Consider the following 23773-nt stretch of genomic DNA (forward strand, 5'->3'; position numbering starts at 1 on the left):
ATATGCAAGATGTGAAGGTTTAAAAATAGGCAAAAAGAAAAAAAAATTTAATTAAAAAAACTGGTAATTTCAGAGGCTAGCATAGTCGTGTTTTCCTTCCTAGTTTTTTTCTCTATTTGTACTACACAGAGATAGGGACTGCTCCGGTTTTGCACAGACTGTTGCCTTTTCTTTCCTTTGCAGCATTACAATCCTTCAGCCCATATAGGGTGGTGCAAGGCGGGTGACCAAGCCTGGTGAGGCCAAATTTTGTGGTTTCTTTTCACCCAGCATCCAGTGACTTTCCTTTGGAGAACCCCCTTACCCCCACACCCAGCCCAGATCTGGGCTCCCAGTGTGGGCACGTGAGCCAGGCCTGGCCCATCAGTCTCTGTGTGTGAGCCACTGAGAGGTGGCCTCACGTTCTTGGCCAGAACTACCAATAGAGTGTGTGCCTTTCTAGCAGGGCCACTGATCTGCCAGGAGGTGACCCCACAGTTGCTGGTGGCCATCCTGCGTCTCTGTGGGGCAGCTTGGAGGATGAAGCAAGCAGAGACAGAGCCCTGACAACACCCAGAGCCTGCCCTGCCTGAAGCCTCCGGCCCTCGGACAACACGGTCAGTGGGTCAGTTAGTTCAGCTGATAAAGTCTCTTTTGCTTTTTCAGTCAGTCTGAGCTGGGCTTCTAAGTCTAGCACCAAACAGTCCTAACTGATCCACTCAGGATGGAGCTGGTGTCTCCTCTTTTCAGGAGTGAAGACCTCTGATGGGGATTTCAGATGCTGATGTTTAGGGCTCTGATTTGCATGGGTCCTTGAGGGCTGGAGTGAGTAAAAAGAGAACAGAGGAGGGAAGTGGAGACCAGAGTTTGGGGCTGGGGGTGGCAGTGGCCAGGAGAGGCTGGAGGGGGCCCTCCACACACTTGTTGCCCCCTTGGGCAGCAGAAGGCAGCCCCTGGCATGGACTTTGAGGTGGCCACAGCCCCTAATTCCCACGGAAAGCCACCACCAGGGTAAGCTAAGGCGAAGTCCTGAAGCTGGAGGAAACCAAAGGAACATGAAGGAAAATACTTGGGCTGGAACCAGCTCCGAGGAGGAGAAATGCCCTCAGGTAACAACCCTGCTGGAGGGTCTCCTCGGGCGCCCCCACTCCCACCCCTGGAAGGAGCCCACAGGGAAATGAAGGACAGGACATCGGAGATGGCAAACTGCAGGCAGCTCTGGGAAATGATGTTTCCCTAAGGAAATTTGGGGGAGGCAAGACTGAGCCTGGCCCCTCCCGAGCGGTGCTGAAGGCGCCCCTGCCATTTCCCCAGGGTTGGTGGATGGGGGGGGGGTGCTCCCGGGAGATAGGGAACAGAGGTGGGAATGGCCTCCTTCAAGCCAGGAAGCCAGGTGGTACCCGAAACAGGGGACTTGTTTATTTTCTTATTCAAGAAAATCAGAGGAATCAGCAAGGCAAGAGGCTCTTGATTAAAAAAAAAGAGAAAAAAAGCGGCACCACATACCAGAAGGGCAGACACGAGAGAGAGGGGACCGGAACGCGTACACCCACCTCAGTCAACTGCCCGGCGAGACCTACTCAAGATAAAGATGTACGTGTGCCCGCCCCATGGTCCAGCAGTCCTACTCCCCAGCACACACGTACGATGTACGGAAAAAGAGAGGCAGATGTACAGCACTGATCCGCCACTAGAACGGATAGAGACTGGGGTCCATCCTCTCAACTCAGCCCCACGCGAACAATCACGGATAAGCTCAGACCCCAGCCAGCAGCACAGGTAAGCCTCGCAGGGCTGTGTGAAAGCAGCCATTTACAACAGGATACATGTGTATGATTTCACTTATATTAAGTACAAAAATGGGGATACTGTGATGCTTGGGGTGGGGGGCAGGTTCTGTTCACATCTCATTTCTTTTCTTTTTTTTTTTAATTTGGCCACCTAGCACAGCTTGCAGGAATCTTAGGTCCCCAACTAAGGACTGAACTGGGGCCCTGGCAGTGAAAGTGCTGACAGCCAGTGCTGGTTTTACATGTGTTCGACTTGTAGAAACCCACTGAGCACACACTTCTGGTCTGTATTCTATGTTGCAGTTCAATAAAACTATTACTTAAAGAAGCTCAGCTGAGGGGGTGGTGGTAAGGATTGCCCGACTTAGCCAATAAAAATATAGGATGTCAGTTAAATTTGAATTTCCTATAGATAAAGAATAATTTTTTTAGCATAAGTTCCTCCCACGTGATCTTTGCATTTTATCTGGCCACCCTGGGAAGGATCAGCCATCCCCTTCCATTCTGGACGGGAAGACCTGCCATTATCGAGCATGGGTCCCTCTCTGACCCTGGCTCCCTTTCTGCAGAGCGACCCAGCGTTCCCACCAACCCTCTGAGTCCTGGGGAGAGGCAGCCCCATCAGGACTGCGTCCTCAACAGAAAACAGGAGACCCTCATCCAGGGCCCCCTACATCAGATCCCTGTTGTACAGGCAGCGCCCTGCCCTCAACCAGAGCCCCACCCGTGTTTCTCCCTGGGCTCCGGCCACAGTGCACACCCGCCACTGTCAGCCAGAATCTGCTCTCCAGCTGTTCCCCGGGAGCCCCAGCAGCAGCTGGGCAGGGAGCACAGTGGGAGGTAGACAGCCCCTCTGAGCTGCTGCTCCAAAGCGAACTACCAGCCGGAGTCAGAAGTCCGGCATCTGGGCTTCATTAATCCAAACCCAGGCCTTCGGGAGCCCTCTTACCCACTGTGGGCGGGGAGGGCCAGCCCCGGGGGCGGGGGTGCTGGCACACCGGCAAAGCAGAGCCGGGGTGGTTCCAGAAGGGAAGAGGTGGGCCGGGTGGGTCAGGACAGAGCTGTTGTCCAAAAAAAAAAATAGAAGAAAGACATCAGAAGGAGCACCGAGGGGGTGAATGGATGAAAAGAAACCCACATCTGAGGGTGGTGCGCTCCCTGCCTGTCCCTTGCTTTTCATTCCCTTCCCCCCCCCACCCCGGTGCCTTCTAAATGCATCTCTTGCCCTCTCAGTTCCCACTGGGGGCTAGGGAAAGGAGACAGGCCACTTTTTAACTTCATACTGAGAACTTAGTCTACAGAGGAGAAAAAGCAAAGACAACCCAAACACACCCAAACTGTGCAGGGGGCAAGCGGGGGGGCCCATGGCCTGGCTGAGGTTGGTCACAGGCTCGTCCTCCCCTAGAAGCTGCCCAACCCCACCCGGCAAGGCCTCCCTGGAACTCAAACCAGGCAGACAAAGGAGGCTGCCGAAGCCACTGGAGCCATCCCAGCCACTGTCATATAAGGCAACAGGCTCCAGCCCTCTGCGCTCACACCAGGCCTGGCCTTTGCTTCAGCCCGGCCCCTCCACCCCCACGGGCTGCTGTAACACCAGGACACTGGATCAGCACTTAGAAGGGCTTAAGGCGCTGGGAAATTTGGAAATGACTTTTCCAAACCAACAGCAGAGCCAGGAAGAGGGACGCAGGCGCTCTGCTTCCCAGCCTCCAGCCTCCCTCCAGCTCCTGCAAGGGGCAGCCTGTGGGCACTCTGAGGACAGCCAAGGCCCCTGCCAACGCAGGCCACTAGGGTGTCAGAACAACCACACAGGTCAACGCAGCCCCTTAGGAGGGGAACCAGGCCCCGCTGAGGCTGAACTACCCTAAAAGGCCATCAGGCATCTGGCCAAAGGCGTGAGCGGCCTTTTCCATGTCTCTAGGGCAGCTCAGGAAGCAACCGCAGCAGCCTGTTCCGCTGTGGAAATGCTGCCCAACACCCTGCCCCAGGGCGTCTGCCTGGCTTGCAGCTCCCAGGCTGCTCACGCTGCCCCTCAGGCATCACGGCTGCCTCTCACGTCACCTGCCCCTTCAGTCCTTCCCTGGAGCCTCCTATATCCTGCACATGAGCATGTGCTACCCCGGCGGGCAGAACCAGGGCCTGGGCTCAGAGGTCAGGGTAACCTCCTCAGCCGTCTGCCCAGTCACCCCCAAACCCACTGGGACACTCACGAGTGCGAGCACACAGGGAACAAGAAGAGACAGTGGGATGCAGACAGCTTCAGATTCATGCGGTGAAGTCCCGCCAGGCAACGCGAAGGAGCCGTCTATGACCGCTGGCTTCAGCATGGCTGAATCCCACAAGCGCCAGCCACGCCAAGGAAGCCAGATATAAGAGAGAACGCTGCACGGTCCCACCAGTACCTGTGTTCAAAACCCGGCACAATACACCTACGGGACGGAAGTTGGGGAAGTGGTTTTCTTGGCAGAGGGAATGCCTGGGAGGGGCCCAGTGGAGCAGGTGCTGTCCTGGCCCTTGATGCAGTGGTGGTTGCACAGACGCCTGGCAAAGTGCACAGTGTCCACCTCTAATGTGTCCTTTCCTGCTCGCATATTATAACCAAATAAAAACGTTACTGCCACTTAGTAAATAAAGTTCATGTGGACAGTCACAACCTAACTTCCATCCTCCTATCTCCCTTCCTCCCTCCCTCCCTCTCTCTCTTTCCTGTATTATGATGAAACCCACAGACCCCCTACAATTAAAACACCTTAAAAGTCACCTGGTCTCATGTCCCGGTATCCGCATATCTGTCCCTTTAATTAGGGTCTCTGCGTACCTGAAGGAAGTTGCCCTACTTCCCATGGCTACCCCTTCCCCAGTGCAACAGCTACTCTCTTCTATCTTTTGGAATATTTTTGCCATTCTGGGTTGGTTCTGCAGACGTTCCCTGGATTGTTGACATTCCAGTCAACTGAGGCTCTCAGAGCTGAGGCCGACGCTCATTTTTGGGGCAGCCCCACGATGCTACACAGTTGACAGATGGAGCCCAAAGTCTAGTTCACACGTCTGGCTGTCAAATCCCATTTCCCAGATCCTGTTCTTAATTGTGCAGCTGGGGCTTTCTTTCCCATTCAGCCCATCATTATGGTCTATTGACATCTTCGGGGATCTTCAATCCCAATTTGTTGTCAATTGCATTCATGTTACATGTGAACCTGACCATTGTTCTATTAATGGCCTCATCCAAGACCCTGGGTCTGCGCTGGCCAACCTGTCAGCGAAGACGGAACTCTGGGTGCCCTCCTGGGCCTGCCCTCCAGGCGGACTCTGATGGCCAGCGGCACCTTTAGATAGGATGACAAGCCTAACTAATTCGACATCACTCAGCCCACGTTTCTTTACGTTGTCACAAGATACGAGGAGCGTCTCCAGCAAATGCCTTACAAAACCCAGACAGCTCTCTCCAGAGTGCTCTTCTGGTTAGCCTGTCAAAAATGAAATGAGGCTAGTCTGGTATGATTTATTCTTAGGAATCCTAGAAAGCAGTACTTCCTTTCCTATGTATGTGCTCACAAGCTATCCCCTGGGGAGTTCTGTTGAGGGACACATCAAGCCCATAGCACTGAGTGAAGAAAGCACCTTCCGCATCCTCCCTCCCCATCCCCCGGGAGCTCCCCCACCTCCAGAGGTCTCCCTGGAGTCAGGGTACCCCACCCGCACGCTGCCCAGAACGGACGTAGGACCTCAACTCATTCCACACAGTGAGATGCTGTCGTACGGTCTCCCCCACAACCTCAGGCTGCAATCCCCTTTGATCAGCATTCGAGTCCAGGTGAAACATGACGCTCCTCGACAAAGGAGACAAAAGCAAAACAGGAATTATGTGGTGTTGTTCTCTCTTCATCAGTGCTGACATTTTCCCAGCAGCCCAGAACAGCACTCCTCCTTTCAAAAATAACTACATAGGGGACTTCTTTGGCCATCCAGTGGTTAGGACTCCGCACTTCCACTGCAGGGGGCACAGGTTCGATCCCTGGTCCAGGAACTAAGATCCCGCATGCTGCGTGGTGCAGCAAAAACAAAAACAACAAAAATTATATGGACGTCCCTTCTATGGGCCTTAGCTTCTCACAACAACACTGTCAATGGTCCGTGCTATTTCTCCACTCGCCTTGCTTGTGTCCCCTTCCCCTGCTTTCCCTCTTTCATATCTTTCTTTCTTTGGTTGCACTGGGTCTTAGTTGTGGCAGGTGGGCTCCTTAGTTGTGGCATGCGAACTCTTAGTTGCGGCATGTGGGATCCAGTTCCCCAACCAAGGATCAAACCCAGGTCCCCTGCACTGGAAGTGCAGAGTCTCACCCACTGCACCACCAGGGAAGTCCCTTCCATATCTTTCAAGATCATAGATCACGCATGAGCTCTGGGTGCAGCCCCTGCTGCCTCTAGATACTTCCTGCTTTTTTCCTCACTGGGTCTATTCACAACCCATGTTCAAAGTTTTATTGCAGGATCTCCTAGCCTACCTGCACCATATTTCTTTTTGGAATCTGCTACTAAAAAATTCTCTATGCTTTCTGAAATTTGCCCTCCAGAAGCAAGCACTCCACAAGCATGCTCCCCAAGCCCCTCCTCTGCGTCAGGGTCCAAGGACCCAGCGAGCAAAGTCACAGCTCCTGTCCTCACGACACTCACAGTCCAAGGGGTCAGCAAGAGGTACCAACAACCAGGGCTCTGCATCTGGAGGTTTCTCTGAAGAGGAGATGCCTCATCTGAGCCTAGTCTTAGGGGTGAGGAAATGTTGACCAAAGAGGAAGAAGAAGACAGGGAAAAAGTGTTCTCTAGGAAGAGGGAACAGATGTTGAAAAGTTAGAGACAAATGCTCATCATGGGTTTGGGTAGCCGCACAGTTTCAGGAGATGGCTGGAATGTGGAACCCTGCAGGGGGATGTGGTAGGGACAAGGAAGGCTTGGGACAGTAGGCAACAAAGCCCTTGTACACCAGGCTGGGCTGTTTGAATTTCAACCTGAGCATAGAAGCCTGAAGGATTTTAAGCAGAGGAGTGACAAGGCCAGATGTGCACTAGAAGGAAGTTCCCACTGCTTGACAGAGTGAGGATGGGTCAGACGGGAGAGAGCCCGGAAGGAGCCAGCTCCTGCTAGCAGGCAGACATCCAGGGGCACTGTCCTGAGAGTCTGAGCCGCGGTAACACTGGAGGGTGATGTGGAGAGGTGACTGTCGTGGGAGATGGGGATGCCTGAAGGGACAGAAGGTGCCCACAGACCCCTGGGCTTCAGGCCGTGAGCAGATGCCATCATGAGGCCATGGAGAAAGTGGTCCTCCTTAGCAGACGGTGACTTCTGTTTCGCACGTGCTGAATTTTAAATACTTCCCACTCAGATCTGGTGCTGAGCAGAAAAGTCTGGCCAAAGTTACTGACTTGGGAGCTCCTGGCATGAAGATGGGGTTGAAGCCACGGATGTGGATGAGATGGGGTCTCGAGTGGAGTTCCTGAGGAGCCAGACTCTGAAATGGACATGAGTGTGCACGGAATTTATGGTGGGAGTCGGGGAGAAGGGTGATCTTGGCATCCCTCCTGTTGGAGAGTGCAGGAAGCAGGTGTGGGCCGGGGGAGAGCCAGGCTGTGATGCATTTACCACAAAGCCCTCAGCTGACCCCGCAAGGAGCTCTGGAGCTGGCAGGGTCTCTGTGTCTCAGAGACATCCCGGATTGAGGCAGTGGCAGCCCCCTTTGTACCCCCAGTCCCAGGCTGCCCCCAAGGAAGAGGCCCAGGTACGCTCTAGCAGAGGCAGCTCAGCGCTCCCAGCAGCTGGGGAGGGGCGCCTGAGTCCTGCGGGGGGCAATGTGGACAGAGCCCCACGGTACCCATCCCAGAAGGCCCCCTGAGATTGTGCCAAGGGACCAGAGAAGAGGGACTGGGGCAGAACTCTGAGGCCAAGCAAGGCTCAGGGAGCAGTGGAGGGGCAACTGAAGATGGCACCTGAGAAGGAGTGGCCTGAGGAGGGGAGGGGACCAGGAGAACCACACTGTGCAGCCAAGAAGAAAATGGGAAGCCTGTACATGAGGACAGGCCATTAGGTCACTGGTGACAGAGTGCTTTAGGTGGACTGGGGTCTCCTCTACTCCCACTGCCCCTGCACACACACAGCCACTCATAAACGGGAATGAGCTCCTGCTCAGTCACCGCCCTGCACGGTCCTGGCTTCATCGAGACCCTCTGCTGTCCTCCCAGCTCCAGCCACGGCCCCTTGACCCCTGTATGTGACTTTCCTCTTTTATTTTTTTAAAAATATTTATTTATTTGGTTGTGCAGGGTCTTAGTTGCAGCACGTGGGCTCTTTAGTTGCAGCACATGGACTCCTTAATTGCAGCTTGCTGCTCCTTAGTTGTGACATGCAAACTCTTAGTTGCGACATGCATGTGGGATCTAGTGCCCTGACCAGGGATCAAACCTGGGTCCCCTGAATGGAGTACAGAGTCTTAGCCACTGCACCACCAGGGAAGTCCCCTGGACATGACTTTCCTCTTGTTCCTCCCGATTTTGAACCCTTCTGAAATCTTGAGGGTTTCAGGCCTTGGTGGACTCCTTCTAGAATGTTTTGAACGTGTCCACCTCCAGAGGCCTGAATGTTTGTTTTCTCAGGTGAGAACTCCCTTTGAGACACCTCGAGCTCTGAATAATCCAACGTGTCTCTAGGATGGGCAGGGTTCAGATAAGGAGAAGGAGAGAGCTGGGGTGGAGAGCACAGAGAGGCAGCAGGAGCTGGCCACTACCACGGGGAGCGTGGGGAGGGGGGCAGCTAACTAAAGGGAGGGGTGGGTGGAGACAGATGCCGTTCGAAGGTAGGAGACACGCAGAGCGCATTTATTTGCTGAGCGAAAGAACCAGTAGAGAATAAAAAGCTAAAGGTATAAGGATGAGCAGGGATGATGCAGAAGGAAGGTTCTGGAAAAGGCAGGACTGACTGTTGGGATCTTGAATGTGGAGGAGGGGTCAGGAGGAAAGGGGGCAGGGTGAGAGCTGTGGGTCCATTGGTGCGTGTGGTGGGGGTAGCAGTCATCCTGTGGAGAAAGAAGGGGCCCCACTGTTTGCTGGGAGGGCAGAGGTGTCCCCAGCAGGAAGTCTGGAATCTGCCTAGGGCCTCTGGGAGGCTGGCCGGCAACTCTGGGCGGCCCCTGGGCAGCCTGAAGGAGCTAGGGGCCGAGGGGGAACCAGGGACATGTGGTGGCACCACACTGCGTGGCTGTGACGTTTTCAGGGTGGGCAGATCTAAAGAACACACAGGAAGGGAGTTAACGGTGGAGCGAGAAACCCAGGAAAGGAAGCCAGGACAGGCTGCTGGGCTGGGAGAAGATGAACTGCTCCGGGGCCTGCACAGACCCTCCACCCACCCGGGGCCACAGCATGGAGCCCAGATGGAAGCCAGGAGGGCTCTGGGGAGCTCTGGTGTGCCCGTATCTGTCACTGCTCTCGTCCCCTGGGCAAACACCTGGTGACTTTGCAGGCTGCTTTCTCCCAGAGCTGCCTGCTCCCTGCTGGTGACCAGGAATCTCCTTAAGTGGTGTCATTTCCCCTCTAATTCCAGGGCCATGGCGAGGCAGCACCCACTGGATATTTAATAAACTTTCGTAGGTGGTGGCAGAGGGTCCTGAGCCTGGGAACATCAGGTTTCAGTGGCAGCTCCCTCCCAACAGGGCCCCTGGGAGCAGCCGCAGAGGCCTGCTTGGATACACGTGCGTGCAGAGACCCTGGACAGAAGCTGCACCCCCATCCCTGCTCTCCCCAGCAGCTCCTGGAGCCACCCCAGAGGGGCAGAGTCCCAACACAGACTTGCCTCCAAGAACCTCCTTTTCCCATTGGCCCCATTTCAGGTGGTTTGCTCTAGTCTGTACTTCTCATTTTTCAAGGTTAAGCTCAACTGGGCCTTAAACTTACAGTGCATCCCTTGAGGGTGTGGTCACCAAGGCGGGGGAGGGGGGCTTCACAACCACACCGAGGCTGGTGGGGGTTCGTGCTTCGTGCTTCATCCGTCGGCAGACGAAGAAAGTGGCAGCCCATCGTACACAACACGCCCTCCTTCCTGGGGTCCCTCTGGGCGCTGAGCCCAGTGCGGCCGCCGCCAGCGAGGGGAGAACAAGGCCACGACCACGGGGCGCATGGGGTGGGGGGCGGTGGGCAGCTAACTAAAGACCACAGTGAACACAGTGCAGCTGCGAAGAAGAATTAGAAGCGCTTTCCCATCCAGTCTGGAAGGGCTGCCAAAACCTACGCTGAAGTGGAAAGAAGGGCGGGGAACACAGGCCCTAAGCACAGATGAGAAATGGGGACCAGCTAGGTGGCGCAGGCATGGGGGAGGGGCAGGGGCACATTTTCAAGAGGTACTCCTTGGTGCCTTTTGAATTTTGTTCTATTTGAGTGCTTTATTTAGGAAAAGAAATAAAATTTCTAAATAAATGAATAAATAACATCCATTCTGATGACAAGCCCTCTTTCCCAGCAAAGGGTCTCAGCAGGAGGTTTTACCCTAGTTGCTGTGTCTGTTTGAAAGCAGGTGAGGCTGTTCCATTACATTCATCCCGAGCTCTCAAGGAGCATCTAACCAAGGGCCCTGGAGCTACAAAAAAAAAAACACCCTCTGAAAGACACCAATTCGTGAAATCACAGTTTGGCTAACCGATGAACGATGTCATAAATTTAGGCTATGACAAAGGTAGTTTTCAAATCTGTTGGGAAATGATGGATTATTAAGACAGAAAAAAACTGGTGTTGGGTCACTGGCTCTTTGGGGGTGGAAAAAGTCAAGTTAGATCCCTGTCTCATACCTACAAGAAATAGACTCCAGATGAGATTAAGAGCCAAGAGAAACAAAGTTATATAAGTACTGAAAGAAAATAGAACACAATATTTTATGCTCTTGGGGTGGAGAAGGCCTTCCTTTTCAAGATAGAAGGATTCAATTACAATCAACTCTGTACTAGCCACGTAACTTTTCTGTAAATCTAAATCTATTCTGAAATTAAAAGTTTATTGAAAAAAAGGAGGGACTGCCCTGGTGGTCCAGTGGTTAAGACTCCACGCTCCTAATGCAGGGGGCCTGGGTTCAACCCCTGGTCAGGGAGCTGGATCCCACATGCGTGCCGCAACTAAGGAGCCCGCCTGCCTGTCGCAGCTAAGACCTGGCGCCACGAAATAAATAAATTAAATAAATAAATATTTTTAAAAAATCAGTCCACAGAAGGATATACACAAAGGTTTACAGTCTTAGGAGAAAACCCAGTGTCTGAAACAAATGTAATAAGCAACTTGTAAATCAACATAACTAAGAAGATAAATTACCTGATAAAAAATGGGCAAGGACTATCAAGAGGTAATTTACACCAAGGGAAACACAAAAGGCCAATGAACATAGGAAAAGATTCTCAATTTCACTGGCAATCGGGGAAATGAAAATTAGAACCACAGTATGAGATTTTTCACTTACCAGATTAATTAAAACTTAAAAACAAAACTGAGAATACATAGAGTTAATGGGAGTGTGGAGAAATGGGCATTTTCATGTCTATTATTAATTAGTACAGCTTCTTTCATGTACGCCAAATTTTAAATACACATACTTTAGGACTGCAGTTTCAAAGCACTTACCCTATAGAAATATTTGCATAGATGCACAAAGCTTGACTATTGGACAAATATCTGTAACAGGGGACTGGCTGCATGTACTCTAGAGAATACTATGCAGCTATGGAGAAGAATAAGGGTCACCCCGCTCGCCCCCCCGCCCCCCACGTGCAGGCACGTCTCAGAGATATTGCAGGTTTGGTTTCAGACCACTACAAGAAAGCGAATGTGACAAGAAAGCAAATCACATGAATTTTTTGACTCCCCAGTGCATACACAAGTTGTGTTTAAGCCTACAGACTGGGAGAAAATGTTTGCGAACAACGCAACCAACAAGGGGTTAGTTTCCAACAGCTTCTACAATTCAGTAACAGAAAAACAAACAGCCCAATTGAAAAGTGGGCAGAAGACCTAAATACACCCTTCTCCAAAAAGACATACAGACGGCCAACAGGCACAAGAAAAGATGCTCAGCATTGCTAATTATTAGAGAAATGCAAGTCAAAACTACAGTGAGGGGACTTCCCCGGTGGCACCTTGGATAAGAACCCGCCTGCCAATGCACGGACACGAGTTTGATCCCTGCTTTGGGAAGATCCCACATGCCTCAGAGCAACGAAGCCCGAGTGCCACAACTACTGAGCCTGGGCTCTAGGGCCCGAGTGCTGCAACTACTGAAGCCCGTGTGCCTAGAGCCCATGCTCTGCAATAAGAGAACCCAATGCAGTGAGAAGCCCCTGCACCTCAACGAAGAGTAGCCCCCCGCTCGCCACAACCGTGCGCAGCCAAAAAAAAAACCACACTTCATTGTTAAAAAATGCTAACCATCATCTGAGCCTTCAGTGAGTCAATCTTTTGTCAACAGTAACATCAAAGATCACTGATCACAGACCACCATCACAAATACAATAACAATGAAAAAGTTTGCAACATTCTGAGAATTACCAAAATGTGACACAGAGATACGAAGTGAGCAAATGCTGCTGGAAAAGTGGTACCAACAGACTTGCTCAACGCAGGGTTGCCACAAAGCTTCATTTGTAAAAAAAACACAGTATTTGCAAAGTGCAATAAAGCGAAGAAGTGCAATAAACTGAGGTCTGTCTGTGCTTATAAACATTTACATGCATGTGAGCACATATACATGTAAAAGTGAGAACAACAAATGCAAATCACGTGGCCTGGTTGGAGCAAGTGGGAAATTAGGGCTGGACCACATGGGGCCTCAGAGGCCCTGCTAAGGCATTGGCACTTGGCCATGCAGGCCATGGGGAGCAAGGCAAGGCAGAGACATGATATTCACATGTACCTACAGAGCAAACAGTCTTAGAAGGAGGAGGCAGAGTCAGAATGAGAACAGGCAGGAAAGAGGAGGCTGATTTAAAGTGACCCAGACAAGCTCCCTGCTTTTGTGGAGCTGACACGGAGAGGCAACTAGAAACAAGGATGCAGGATGTGGAAGGTAGAATGGACAGGATGCAGGGATGAACAGGGATGATGAGGTGGGGGTGGGAGAGCCCTCTAGGACTGTGATTTCTGGCGCGTGCTTGACCTAAGGGTCTCAGACAGAGCTCTGAGAAGCCCAGTTCTTTCAAACATAGAGCAAAAACTTTTCTTTCAAGACTGTGGAAAGGCCTCCTCTCTTTCAACCAGCTTCACAGGAAAGAAATGGACCTCCCCATCTTAGGCCTAAAGTTGAGTTCAGGATGACTGCTGAGGACAGGAGTTTGAACGGAACTCCAAGCCTGCTCCAAGAAGCCACCCCTGGGGAGGGAGTTGCAGGGGGATGGCCCCAGTGGAGAGTGACTGTGGGGGTGCCTGTGAAGGGTCTTCCTGGAGGGTGCCCAGGACAGGCCTGCTTGGAAGGGTGGCAAGGGGTGTCATTCTAGGTGAGAGGAGCTGCAGAGAGATGGCTGGAGAAGAGAGGAGAGGAGGGGACATGGGGAGTGGTCTGCTCAGGGAAGGGCAAGGAACTCCCTGGGCTATGGCCTCACGTGGGGAAGGGAAGGAGGGGAGGGGGGAGAGACTGGAGCGGGTCCAGTGAATGGGTCTTGTTTCCTCATGGGCTGAGTTTGTTTGTTGGCCTCATTCATTCATTCAAAAAGAATTTACAAAGTGCCAACAGTGTGCCAGGCACTGTTCTGGATGCCAGGTGATATGGCCGTGACCCCAATAAGGGATCTGCTCTCCTGGAGGTGACAAGGAGAGGTAACCATGAACAAGGAACAAATAGTAAGACAATTTCTGGCAGAGATCAATACTGTGCAGAAAATAAAACAGAATGATGAATGGAGAGTCTGAGGGGGGCTGGGAGTGGGGAGTGATGCGGAGACACCAGGCAGCTGAGGTCTGAGTGACAAGAAGGAATCCTCCCTCCACTGAGGGCTGGGGAGGGGGCAGCAAGGAAGCGGGGCGGGGATGCTGTGAGTCTGAGGCTAATCATACAAGGCAACTGTTTTGCTAACGAGACCGAGACTGTGTTAAGAAAATGAGGCTTTTTTCTGTTTGTAATGAACTCATTAGCGAATTGTATTTTTAGTTCTTTCTCCTGGGTTTTTGACATTGGGCAGGAGGGGGAGGTTTGTTGGGATGGGGCGTGGGGGGGGGGGACTGTGGATGCCCTCACCCCAGCCTGTCACAGGGGCGGGGATGAGCCTTGGAAGGGGGAGACAGAGGTGGAGACGCACCCACCTGCTACGGGAGGGCACGTCCAGGAAGAGCTGCACGAGCGCCAGCAGGTTGTGGTGGTGCTCGGAGGCCAGGCTCAGGGTGCAGCACAGTTGCCGGAGCTGTGGGGACAGCGCGCACCACTATGGGCTCCGCGGGGAGGGTGGCCTGCCTTCTACGCTGACCTCCCTTTACCAGCCCACTCAGGAGAGTGAGAGGGTTGGCCACGGAGGCCAGGTAAGGGAGGGCCTTGCAGTGCTGTCCCGGCCTGGGGTGCCCTAGGGGCCACGAGAGAGCGCTCCGGACATTATAGGTGAGGCTGGGGGCTTGGGCTTTGGCTCAGGGGTCCACGGTACCTTCCCTGGCCACTCCTGGATGTTATCCAGGAGCAGGAGCAGGAGCTGCTGGAGGTCGGTCTTGGGCAGCAGGCGGAGCCGCACGTCCAGGCCGGCTCGGCACAGCAGCTCAATCAGGCGCAGGAGGCTCCCGTCGGTGTAGGCCCCTGGCTGGGCCAGTGCACACAGCGTCAGGAACTGGTGAGCAGAGAGAACGTTAGGGTAGGGGTATCTGCCTGGCACTGTGAACCCTTAGCCACACTGGGGAAGGAGTTGAGAAAAATAGTGAGGCCTGCAGTTGAGCTCCCTGCGGTCGTCAGGGGCAGGCGCAGACGTGGAGGGCGAGGGCTTCCATCCTGGCAGCCAGTTCAGTGCCTGCGATGGTGTTTAGTGGTACTCACTGGATTAGATGCTGAATAGGTCTGCACTGCAAGTAGAGGGATGGGTGGGACCCACCTTACAGATGTAGCTCAGGCTGCTGTCCAAGGCCATCTCCTCGGGGGTGTTCTGCTCCTCACTCCAGCTCAGGCTAGCCTCGCTTTTAAGGTAAGAAAAAACAAAGGAAAGGAAACAGGAGGAGACAGGCACAAGGGGAGCACTGAGGCAGAGGGGGAGGCCACACTTGCTGGAGAACAGAGAGCCTGTGGGTGATGCATTCGGCCTGGGACCTGGGTGCCCTGTGTGTGCTGGTCACCCACTGCTGCATAACAAATGACCCCTAAATGTAGAGGCTTAAAGACAACAACTATGTATTATTCTGCACAGTTTGTGAGGGTCAAGAATCCAGGAGCAGCTTAGCCGGGGGGCTCTGGCTCTGGGTCTCTAGGGAGGCTGCCCCCAAGATGGTGGGGAGGCTGCTGTGAGCTTAGGCTTGACTGGGCCAGAGGCGCTGCTTCCCAGCTCACTCAGTGGTCACAGGCCTCAGTCCTTGCCATGTGGACCTCGCGACAGGGTTCCACAACTTGCCCTGGCTTCCCCTAAAGCAAGTGATCTGAGAGAGAGGAGATGCCTGCCCGAGATGGAGACTGCAGCCTTTTATAACCTAACCTTGGAGGTGACATCACTTCTCTGATTTCTCCTGGCCACATGGGCTGGCCTGACTCAGGGTGGGAGAGAGCTGCACAAAGAGATGAACGCTAGGAGGTAGGGGTTACGGGGGCCTCTTGGGGGCTGGCTCCCCAACACTGCCACTGCAGGAAGCCCTCCAGCTTTAGTTTTCTGGGACTGGGAAACCAGAATATCATACTCTATTGCCCCCCGACCCAAAGTCTTTCTCAAAGGCATTCTTTGTCTACACAGATGTGGTGAGTCTGCACAGGCACTGAGAAGCACCCAATGTTGTAGCTTATATCAGGTTAGCTTCCAAAGTCCGCAAGTAAAGTGAAAATAGAGTAAAACCAGTCCGCGAGAACCCCTCCAGAGGTGTCCCCCTACCATGCTGTCCACAGACAAGCCTGGCACGGCCAGTTTTCCCCTAGAAAGGAAACAGCCTGGATGAAGTGAGAGGCCAGGGTCATGTTGAAAACACCCTCTTTAAAGACTAGAGTCACACTCAGGGCAGCGAGAGCCCTCCAGGGAGAGCCACACCACCCTCTGCACAAGCTTCCCCGGCACATGCTCCCTGGATGAAACACTGAGCAGGGGCGCCCTCACTAAACGAGGCTCTTTCTCTGGGCAAGTATATGTTGTGGGCTTCAAATAAGTGAGGTGACTTTATGACAAGGCTCCCTTTGCCGTCTCTTCCACTCCTCCACTCTTTTTTTTTTTTTTTGGCACACGGGCTTAGTTGCTCGGAGGCATGTGGGATCTTCCTGGAGCAGGGATGGAACCTGTGTCCCCTGCATTGGCAGGCGGATTCTTAACCACTGCGCCATCTAGGAAGCCCCTACTCCTCCACTCTTACTAACGAGTTTGGCGTTGCTGATAACGGCGGACTCTCTATAAATGGAGACACGGATGATGACAACAACACTGTCAACAACAGCAGCCCCCGACGCAGCCACCCTGGCAACTGTTTCCCAATGCTCCAGTGAAAAGGCTCCACCCTTCTTTACTTCTTGGTGCTGCTACTCAGAGGGGAAAAAAACAAAATCCGCCTCTAGGCACCCAGGAAGTTGGTGTCAACAAACCAAACTTGGGGAGGCGTGCGGGATAGAATCGGGCTTGGCCATTTTTCCAGATTTTAGCATTTATTAGGGCCAGAGAACACACGGATGAGGCTGGCGCTCACGCACCTGGGCACACACCGGGCCCACGTCCGTATGTGCAGGGGAGTTCTGGTTTGTACCAGCCTGTGAACGTGCATGGGGCCACGCACGTGTGGGTGGGAACGTTTTCAGGTCTCCCAGAGGGCAGGGGCAGCCTCAGAGCCGCCTCTGTGACTCTGCCTAAGAAGAGTGGGCTTTCAGACAGTCCGGTGCTGCCAGTGGGAGGAGGAGTGTAGAAGACGTGAGCTCGTGACGTGTCTTCTCCGAGCTGGGGAGGCAAGTGTGCTGTGACGAGAGGCCTCTGCTCCCTGGGAAGGAAGGCCAGCCTTCCCAAGTGGACAGGGGAATAGCCTCCCCTGTGACGCCTCTGCTGGGGACAGCAGGCAGCATAATGGGGTCCTCGTCCCCTGCCTGCCTTTCTGAGGAACCGCCCGCCGGGAACGTCGGCGTCGTGACTGCTATTCCACGGAGAAGAGAAATTCACGGCCTGATAAGCCCACTCCTCTCCTGGACTCAGCAGGTGAAGAGCAAGCTGAGGATCCTACCACTGGACTCCGCCAGCAAAGCAGCCTCATCCCACTCCTGCCTCCCCGCTGCTGGAGTTAGGGCTCTCGGCCCGTGGCCAGCATCCAGGAGCTGGAGTTTGCGTCGCGATGACATTGTTCTACAGTGTTAAGAAAAGCCTCTCAGCCTCTATATTTGTTTTCCCCTATTATTGTTTGAAAAAAATAATAACTGGCCCTCGGTACCTTCTCTGTGGGAAGCCTGTAAGGGAAGCTATGAGCACTGCCACCACCGTAACTGAGAGCCCGCCAGGGAGTGAGGGGCCCCACCACGCGGGCTGCGGGCAGGGTGCTCTCCTCAGGCCTGCGCTGCCAAACCAAATCAGACCTGTCATCTGGGCTCTAGGTGACTGAGGTCATCGCAATGAAGAGGAATCATGCTGAGCTAATGGAAAGGGAGGGAGAAGCAAACTTTACCTGGATCGAATTACCCTCCCCCAAGGCGGCCAGTTACCAACCACCCCCACACTTGACAGGATGCTCTTTCAGTGGATTAATTGTCACTTATTTACCCCTTTGGCCTTTGCACCAGGCTGCCCTCTCAGAGAACCTAGTGGATGAAGGCTCTTGGCACCAGGCAACAGCAGTGGGCTGCTGGTCTTTAGCGGCCGGCCTTGTGCTCTGACCAGGGTTCTTCATCTGGGCTTGTAATCAGGGAGCAGCCTTGGAAGACCAGCCATTGCCCCCTCTCTTCCCAGGTGAGACCGGGGGTACCTGATGGAGCGTGTCTGCAGAGCCGTGTGGCACTGGCCCCTCTGAGGATGCTGAGGTTCTCGCCTGCTTCCTATCCAGTGTTTATGCCCCTGTTCCTCCTCTGCTGGCCTTTCTTCCCCAAACATCCTCCTGACTTCTCCCTCCCCAGCCTCATCACTGGGCAGAGGGCTACTCCATTTGCAATGAGGCAGACATGAGAAGATGCACATGGTCCAGCAGCAGCAGCAGCAGCAGCAGCAGCAGCAGCAGCAGCAGCAGGGCTATTTCCTTCTGAAAGGAAATCTTGAAGCATTCAATGAGATGGTGATGAATTTCAAGGAAATCTGGGATTAGGAACAACTGATGAAAGACCTGTCTTTCTCATAACAACGAGAAAGACAGACAAGCTGTGCACCCATGCGTGCCCTCATTTCCAGTCTTGGCCACTGTGAGGCTTGTAGATGCTCCAAAGGAGCCCCAGGGCATCTGTTTGGCCGGGGAGCCCTAGATGGTGACATCCCTGGAGGTCAACAGAGAAGCACCTGATGTGGAACCAACTGACAGGGGATGAGCCTCTGAGGAGGAGGATGATGGAGAGAAGGCTGCCTTCCCTGAAGATTCTCTTGTGGCCCATGTATCCGTGAAGGATGCCACACCCTTGGTGGAGGAGATGCCAGAACTTTTTTGGTGTTCCTTGAATACTCTAGAGGAGTTATCTTCCAGCCCGGAGACAGACAGTGCTTCCCCAAACACAGCAGCCAGCCAGCAACCCGGGAAACTCACTTGAGCATCTTCACCACCCCCCACCCCAGGGAGGTCATGGGAGGGGTCTCCTGGACCTGTTTGTTTGCTTCTCAAGAGGAGGCTGTGTTCAGGCAGAAGAACCTTCCCAGGCTGAGTGGCTTAGCAGGTGGTCCCAGCCCCTCTTACAGGGCTGCAATGGGGAAATCACCCCTGCAGCCATCGGCTGGATGCTCTGGGCCAGTTTTGAATCCTCCGCGGGGACACAGTGCCAGCAGTCAGCCCAAGGTAGAGGGGGAGGAAGGAAAGAGGCAGGGGTGTCAAAACAGCAGTCTGGGGTCGCAGTGCTCTGGGCCTTGCCCCCACAGGTGGCTAAGTGCACCTGGTAAAGCTGGACGTCTGCGTGCTGGGGTTTGTGTTCTCAAGTACTTGAGATGATGCCTTTAATCGGCCAAACTTCCGCTCACCTGCCCCTGCGGCCCCCGGAGCTGGTGGATTTTTCCTGAGGCATCAGGGGCAGAAAGCTTTCAAATCCTGGGGGAAAGGAGAAGTGGGGGGCGTGCGTGTGGCTCTTTGCAGAGTGCAGAGGAAACGGGAGGTTACGACCCTCCAGTGGCACCTCCCACTTTCCAAGTGGACACCAGGTGTGCGTCCCAACAGTCTCAAGTGGCTCTTCTGAATCCCACGGCACCCCTGGGCCCTCCCCGTCATGTATATTTGTTTTCCTGAGTGTAATTCTTTCCCCAGCTCCTCCTGGAAGGTGGTATGATTAGAGCTACGTGTTGCAGAAGTGGCAAGTGGCTTATTACACCAGGTACGAACGCCAAGGGGAGGGGGAGGGGCAGGCACACAGCAGGCTGGCACATGCGTGGGTATTTATAGCACAGTGAGTGTGGTTTGGTCTGGTTTGGTTTGGCAGACAATTACCAAACACAGTTGTGGAACAGGTTCTTAAGAAAGCTTGGGCCTTCCCCTAGAAGAACATCCGCCCACCACGCACGCCGGGCCTGAGGCCTTGTCGGCAGGAGGGAGGGGCTCCCACAGAGCAGCCTGTCCGGGGCTTCTCCAACCAACTGCTCGAAGAACTCTCAACAAAAAGTTTGGATGTGCCGTAACTGACGCCTTTACGACCCAGATCTAGTCACCATCCGCCCAACAGGAATAGTCTATGTATCGTACAGCTCTGCCCTAGAGGGTGGGGACAAATTAGCATCACTGCCCCCTCCCCCCTGCAGCCCAGTGCACAAAGGGGGCACCCATGACACAAAATGGAGCACTGTGGAAATTACATGTAAAATTATGCCTTGCTGCCCATGAGTTGATATTAGGTAATGTGTCAGGAGGGGCTCAGAGACAGACCAAAGAGATTGGGCCATGTCCTGGAAGAGGAGGGGCAGTGAGGGCTCTGAGTCAGGAAGGGGCAGGAACAAATGCCAGCTGGAGCAGCAAGACTCAGCCGTGCCTGGCTCTTCCCGTTGCTTCGAGTCTGCAAGCATGGCCATTTACACACCGTTCATTCGTGGTGTGAAACTAGACTCATGGGTACCTGTGTGCTGTGACTCCCTCAGACTCTGTGCTTCACTGTTTGGGCTCTAGCCTGAGTTTGGTAACATTTTTTTTTAATTTCAAAAAAATGTACATAGGGACTTCCCTGGTGGCACAGTGGTTAAGAATCCACCTACCAATGCAGTGACACGGGTTCAATCCTTGGTCTGGGAGGATCCCACACGCAGTGGAGCAACTAAACCCGTGCACCACAACCACTGAACCTGTGCTCTAGGGCCTGTGAGCCACAACTACTGAGCCTGCGTGCTGCAACTACTGAGGCCTGTGCACATAGAGCCCATGCTCCACAACAAGAGAAGCCACCGCACTGAGAAGCCCGAGCACTGCAGTAAAGAGTAGCCCCCGCTCGCCACAATTAGAGAAAAGCCCAAGCGCAGCAACAAAGACCCAAAACGTAGCCAAAAATAATAATTTTTTAAAATGCACATAATTTTAAATGATCACTAGAGGAAATCTTTCTTTTTTTTTGCGGGGGGGGGGGGGGGTGGGGGAGTGGTACTGCATGGCATGCAGGATCTTAGTTCCCTGACCAGGGACTGAATCCATGCCCCCTGCAGTGGATGTAGTGGAAGCGCAGAGTCTTAATCCCTGGACCTCCAGGGAAGTCCCAGAGGAAATCTTTCCTTTCTCTAACATGTAAAATGCTTATTGAGCCGAGACTGGATACCACCAACAATAATGAAAATGGAGCTTTGTACAATGAACAGCTGAGTGTATTACATTTACAGAAAAGGAAATACTTTAGTGTTTCCTAGCATGGATGTATATTTAGAAGAGTCTCTTTTTTGGGTAGTATTTTGTGTTTTTTTTTTACATTTTTCCTGAGGTGCAATTGGTACTGCACATATTTAATGTACACGATTGCACGGGTTTGAACTGCGTTCAGTGGCTGTGGACCACGTGAGAAAGGACACCAAGGAGGGGAGGTACTTACCGCTCGCTGTGCTGGAGGGGCCCCAGGGGCTGCAGAGCAGGGCTGTGGGCCCCCAGGCTCTTGAATGCAGCCGTGATCTCTTGCAGGGAGGGGGACCACAAGCTTGTGTTCCCATCTGTTAGGCCAAAGAAGGGTGGGGGGGTTAGAGCGGGCAAAGCAGGACAGGCCGCGCTGTGCTCACAGGCGAGGCTGGGCTCAACAGCTCCCAGCCAACGGGGACCAGTCCCATCCTCGGGCAGCACAGGTGTTATCTGGAGCTGTGAAGCCACCAGTGGTTTTCAGACACTTGCTGGCTCTTTGGGAACCTGGACGTTCATTTCCCCAACTTCAAGCTACAGCTCCCTGGACGTGCAAGGACCCAGGGAGGAGGGTGCCCTGACCATCTCCATCAGGCAGCTGTCGGGACTCTGAGCTGCCCCGAGCTGAGCCAGATGCTGAGCCCTGAACCAGAGGCCTCAAAACCCCAAGACTCAGGAGACACCAGGAGCCCCTCTGCAGCCCCAGGCTCTCTGGCACCAAGGACTAAGACCAGCTCTGCACCTACTGTGGGATCAACAGCGCCCTTGCAGCAATGTCTGGGTGCTCCCAGGGCCACTGTCCCTGCCAGGGACCCTCCTTGCAGCCTGAGAGGCATCTTCTCAGAAAGCTCGAGCTGCGAGGACCGTTCTCTCTTAACAAGACATGAATGATAACCTGACCACACCAACAAAGGGGAGAAACCTTATGGACCGAGGGCCTTTTTCCCTGTCAGGCTATTTAAGGATATTTTTTGAACCAGGAGAATAGAGAAATAAAAGGCAACCTGGTGGAGTGTATTTTCCAGAGACGGTTGCACCTCTGGGTCCCACCCGCTACACTCTTCTGCACTGGGGCGTCCCCAGCCCCACCAAGAGTCAGGGTCCACGTTTCCACCCTCTCACTCCTCCACATTATGTCATATATTGATTTGCTTGCTTCTTGTTTGTCTCTCCCCATTAGGATGTAAATTCCATGAGGACAGGGACCAGGTCTGTGCCGTTCATCCCTGCACACCCAGAGCCTAAAGGAGTGGCCGGTGTATGGAGGGAGCTGAATGGATGGATGGATGGATAGGTGAGTGATGAATGAATGAATGAATGCATGAACGGAGAGCATCCTACACAAACCTGACCAAGCAGTACACGACTAAGAGGGAAATCGGAAACAAGTCACAAGACAAGCTGCAGTGCTGAGAACGCAAATGGGGGATCTGATAGTGGGTGAGGTGTGGGAATCAAGAACGTGGAATCTGGGCCAGGAGCGTGTGAGCAGTGCAGGCTTGAACCTTCACCATTCTTTGAGGGTGAGTCTTCCTACCTAAGAGCCCCCCTTGATGGACCCCACCGTGTGCGGGAACCATGCCAGCTGCCAAAGGCAAAAAGGTGACCCAGTAGAGCCCTTGACTTCAGGGAGCTCACAGTCCAGGAGAGAGAGGAGCCAGACAGATAAACAAATAACAACAGAGTGTGTTCCTGCAAAAATCAAAGCTGATGAAAGGTGTGGCGCCTGCTCAGGGGAGAGGAAATTAACTGGGGGCTGGGCAGGGGGTGCAGGTGGGAAGCACATGCCCGGCAAAGGGACGGCAATGACAAAGAGCATGAAAGAGCACGGCACATCCAGCAAGAAACAAGGCAAGAAACAGGGCGTCCTAAACGCACCGAGGTGTCTCGGCAACAGTCCTGCATGGCTGCAGGGCCAGCAGACGTTGGAACGGCCGGCGGAGGGTCTGAGTCCTGTCCAGGGACGTGCCTTCAGCTGGACGGCATCGAGTGTCTCTCTTTCTGGAAACGTATATGGGTCAAGGCTCACCCAACAAGTAATGAGACTCTGGGAGGAGGAAAAACTTTCTTGTTTGTTTTTTTTCCTCTTGGGCAACTTAACAAGTCAGAGAACGGTAATGATACCCCTTGCCTGCTTCACAAACAAGCTGGGAAGAATGAAGGCTGCAAAACACAATGAGAGAGGACTGTTTCCTTGGACCTGAGCCGTGGGGGACTGTGTGGGCGGCCAGTGACCCTGCCAGGGAGGGGAAGATGGTGTAGCAAGAGAATCACCCGAGGGCAAGGCCTCGGGAGGCACAGCTGGGCGGCGACATCCTGCCCGCAGCAGTCCTCGCAGGTGCCTCTGCTGCTCTGCAGCCCCTCAAGGGCTGCAGCGAGGACCCCGCCAGCCGCAGGCCCAGCCTGGCCTCGGCCCCTCCCCCTGCGCCTGCCTGGCAAGTACTCCACACCCCTACTCCACCCAGGCTGAGGTGTCAGGAGCGGTCAGAGAAAGGGGCCTGGGCTGCCTCGGGATAAATCAGTCCCCATCCGACAGCCTGGGAAGTCGGTTAAGTGAGGACAGGCACCCGAGAGCCCGTAATTAATGCTGCCTGAAAGTGGGCCACGCGCTCAGCTTTTCCCGAGCACTGTCTGTCCCGAATGAGGGTTTTCTGGAGAGTTGACACAGAAGAAAAGTCTCTCAAACTCAGTTCCTCTACGTCCACAGCACAGTCATCTGAGGTGATCCCCCGGGGGAGCACGAGGGCCCTGGTCCGTTTCCAGTGCCAGCACCAATGGCCCCGCGCATCTGGCTCAGTTCAGAGGCTGTGAGTCTGAGAGCTCTCCTGGGATGGAACTGAGGCTTCAGGGGAAGGCAGGGAAAGAAAGGCATCAGGTCTG

At 53.8% G+C, this 23773-nt stretch overlaps 1 protein-coding gene across 1 annotated transcript in view; it reads right to left on the reverse strand.

Moving 5' to 3' along the window:
* Positions 1–23773, reverse strand: part of FAM178B (family with sequence similarity 178 member B) — a 98609-nt gene that overhangs the window by 24799 nt on the left and 50037 nt on the right. Inside the window, 5 exon segments of the mRNA XM_057743370.1 lie at positions 14081–14178; positions 14413–14589; positions 14848–14929; positions 16395–16402; positions 21092–21197. Coding sequence (XP_057599353.1) covers positions 14081–14178; positions 14413–14589; positions 14848–14929; positions 16395–16402; positions 21092–21197 — 471 coding nt within the window.

The sequence above is a fragment of the Hippopotamus amphibius genome, chromosome 7, assembly GCF_030028045.1.
Source record: "Hippopotamus amphibius kiboko isolate mHipAmp2 chromosome 7, mHipAmp2.hap2, whole genome shotgun sequence".
NCBI classification, from domain to species: domain Eukaryota; kingdom Metazoa; phylum Chordata; class Mammalia; order Artiodactyla; family Hippopotamidae; genus Hippopotamus; species Hippopotamus amphibius.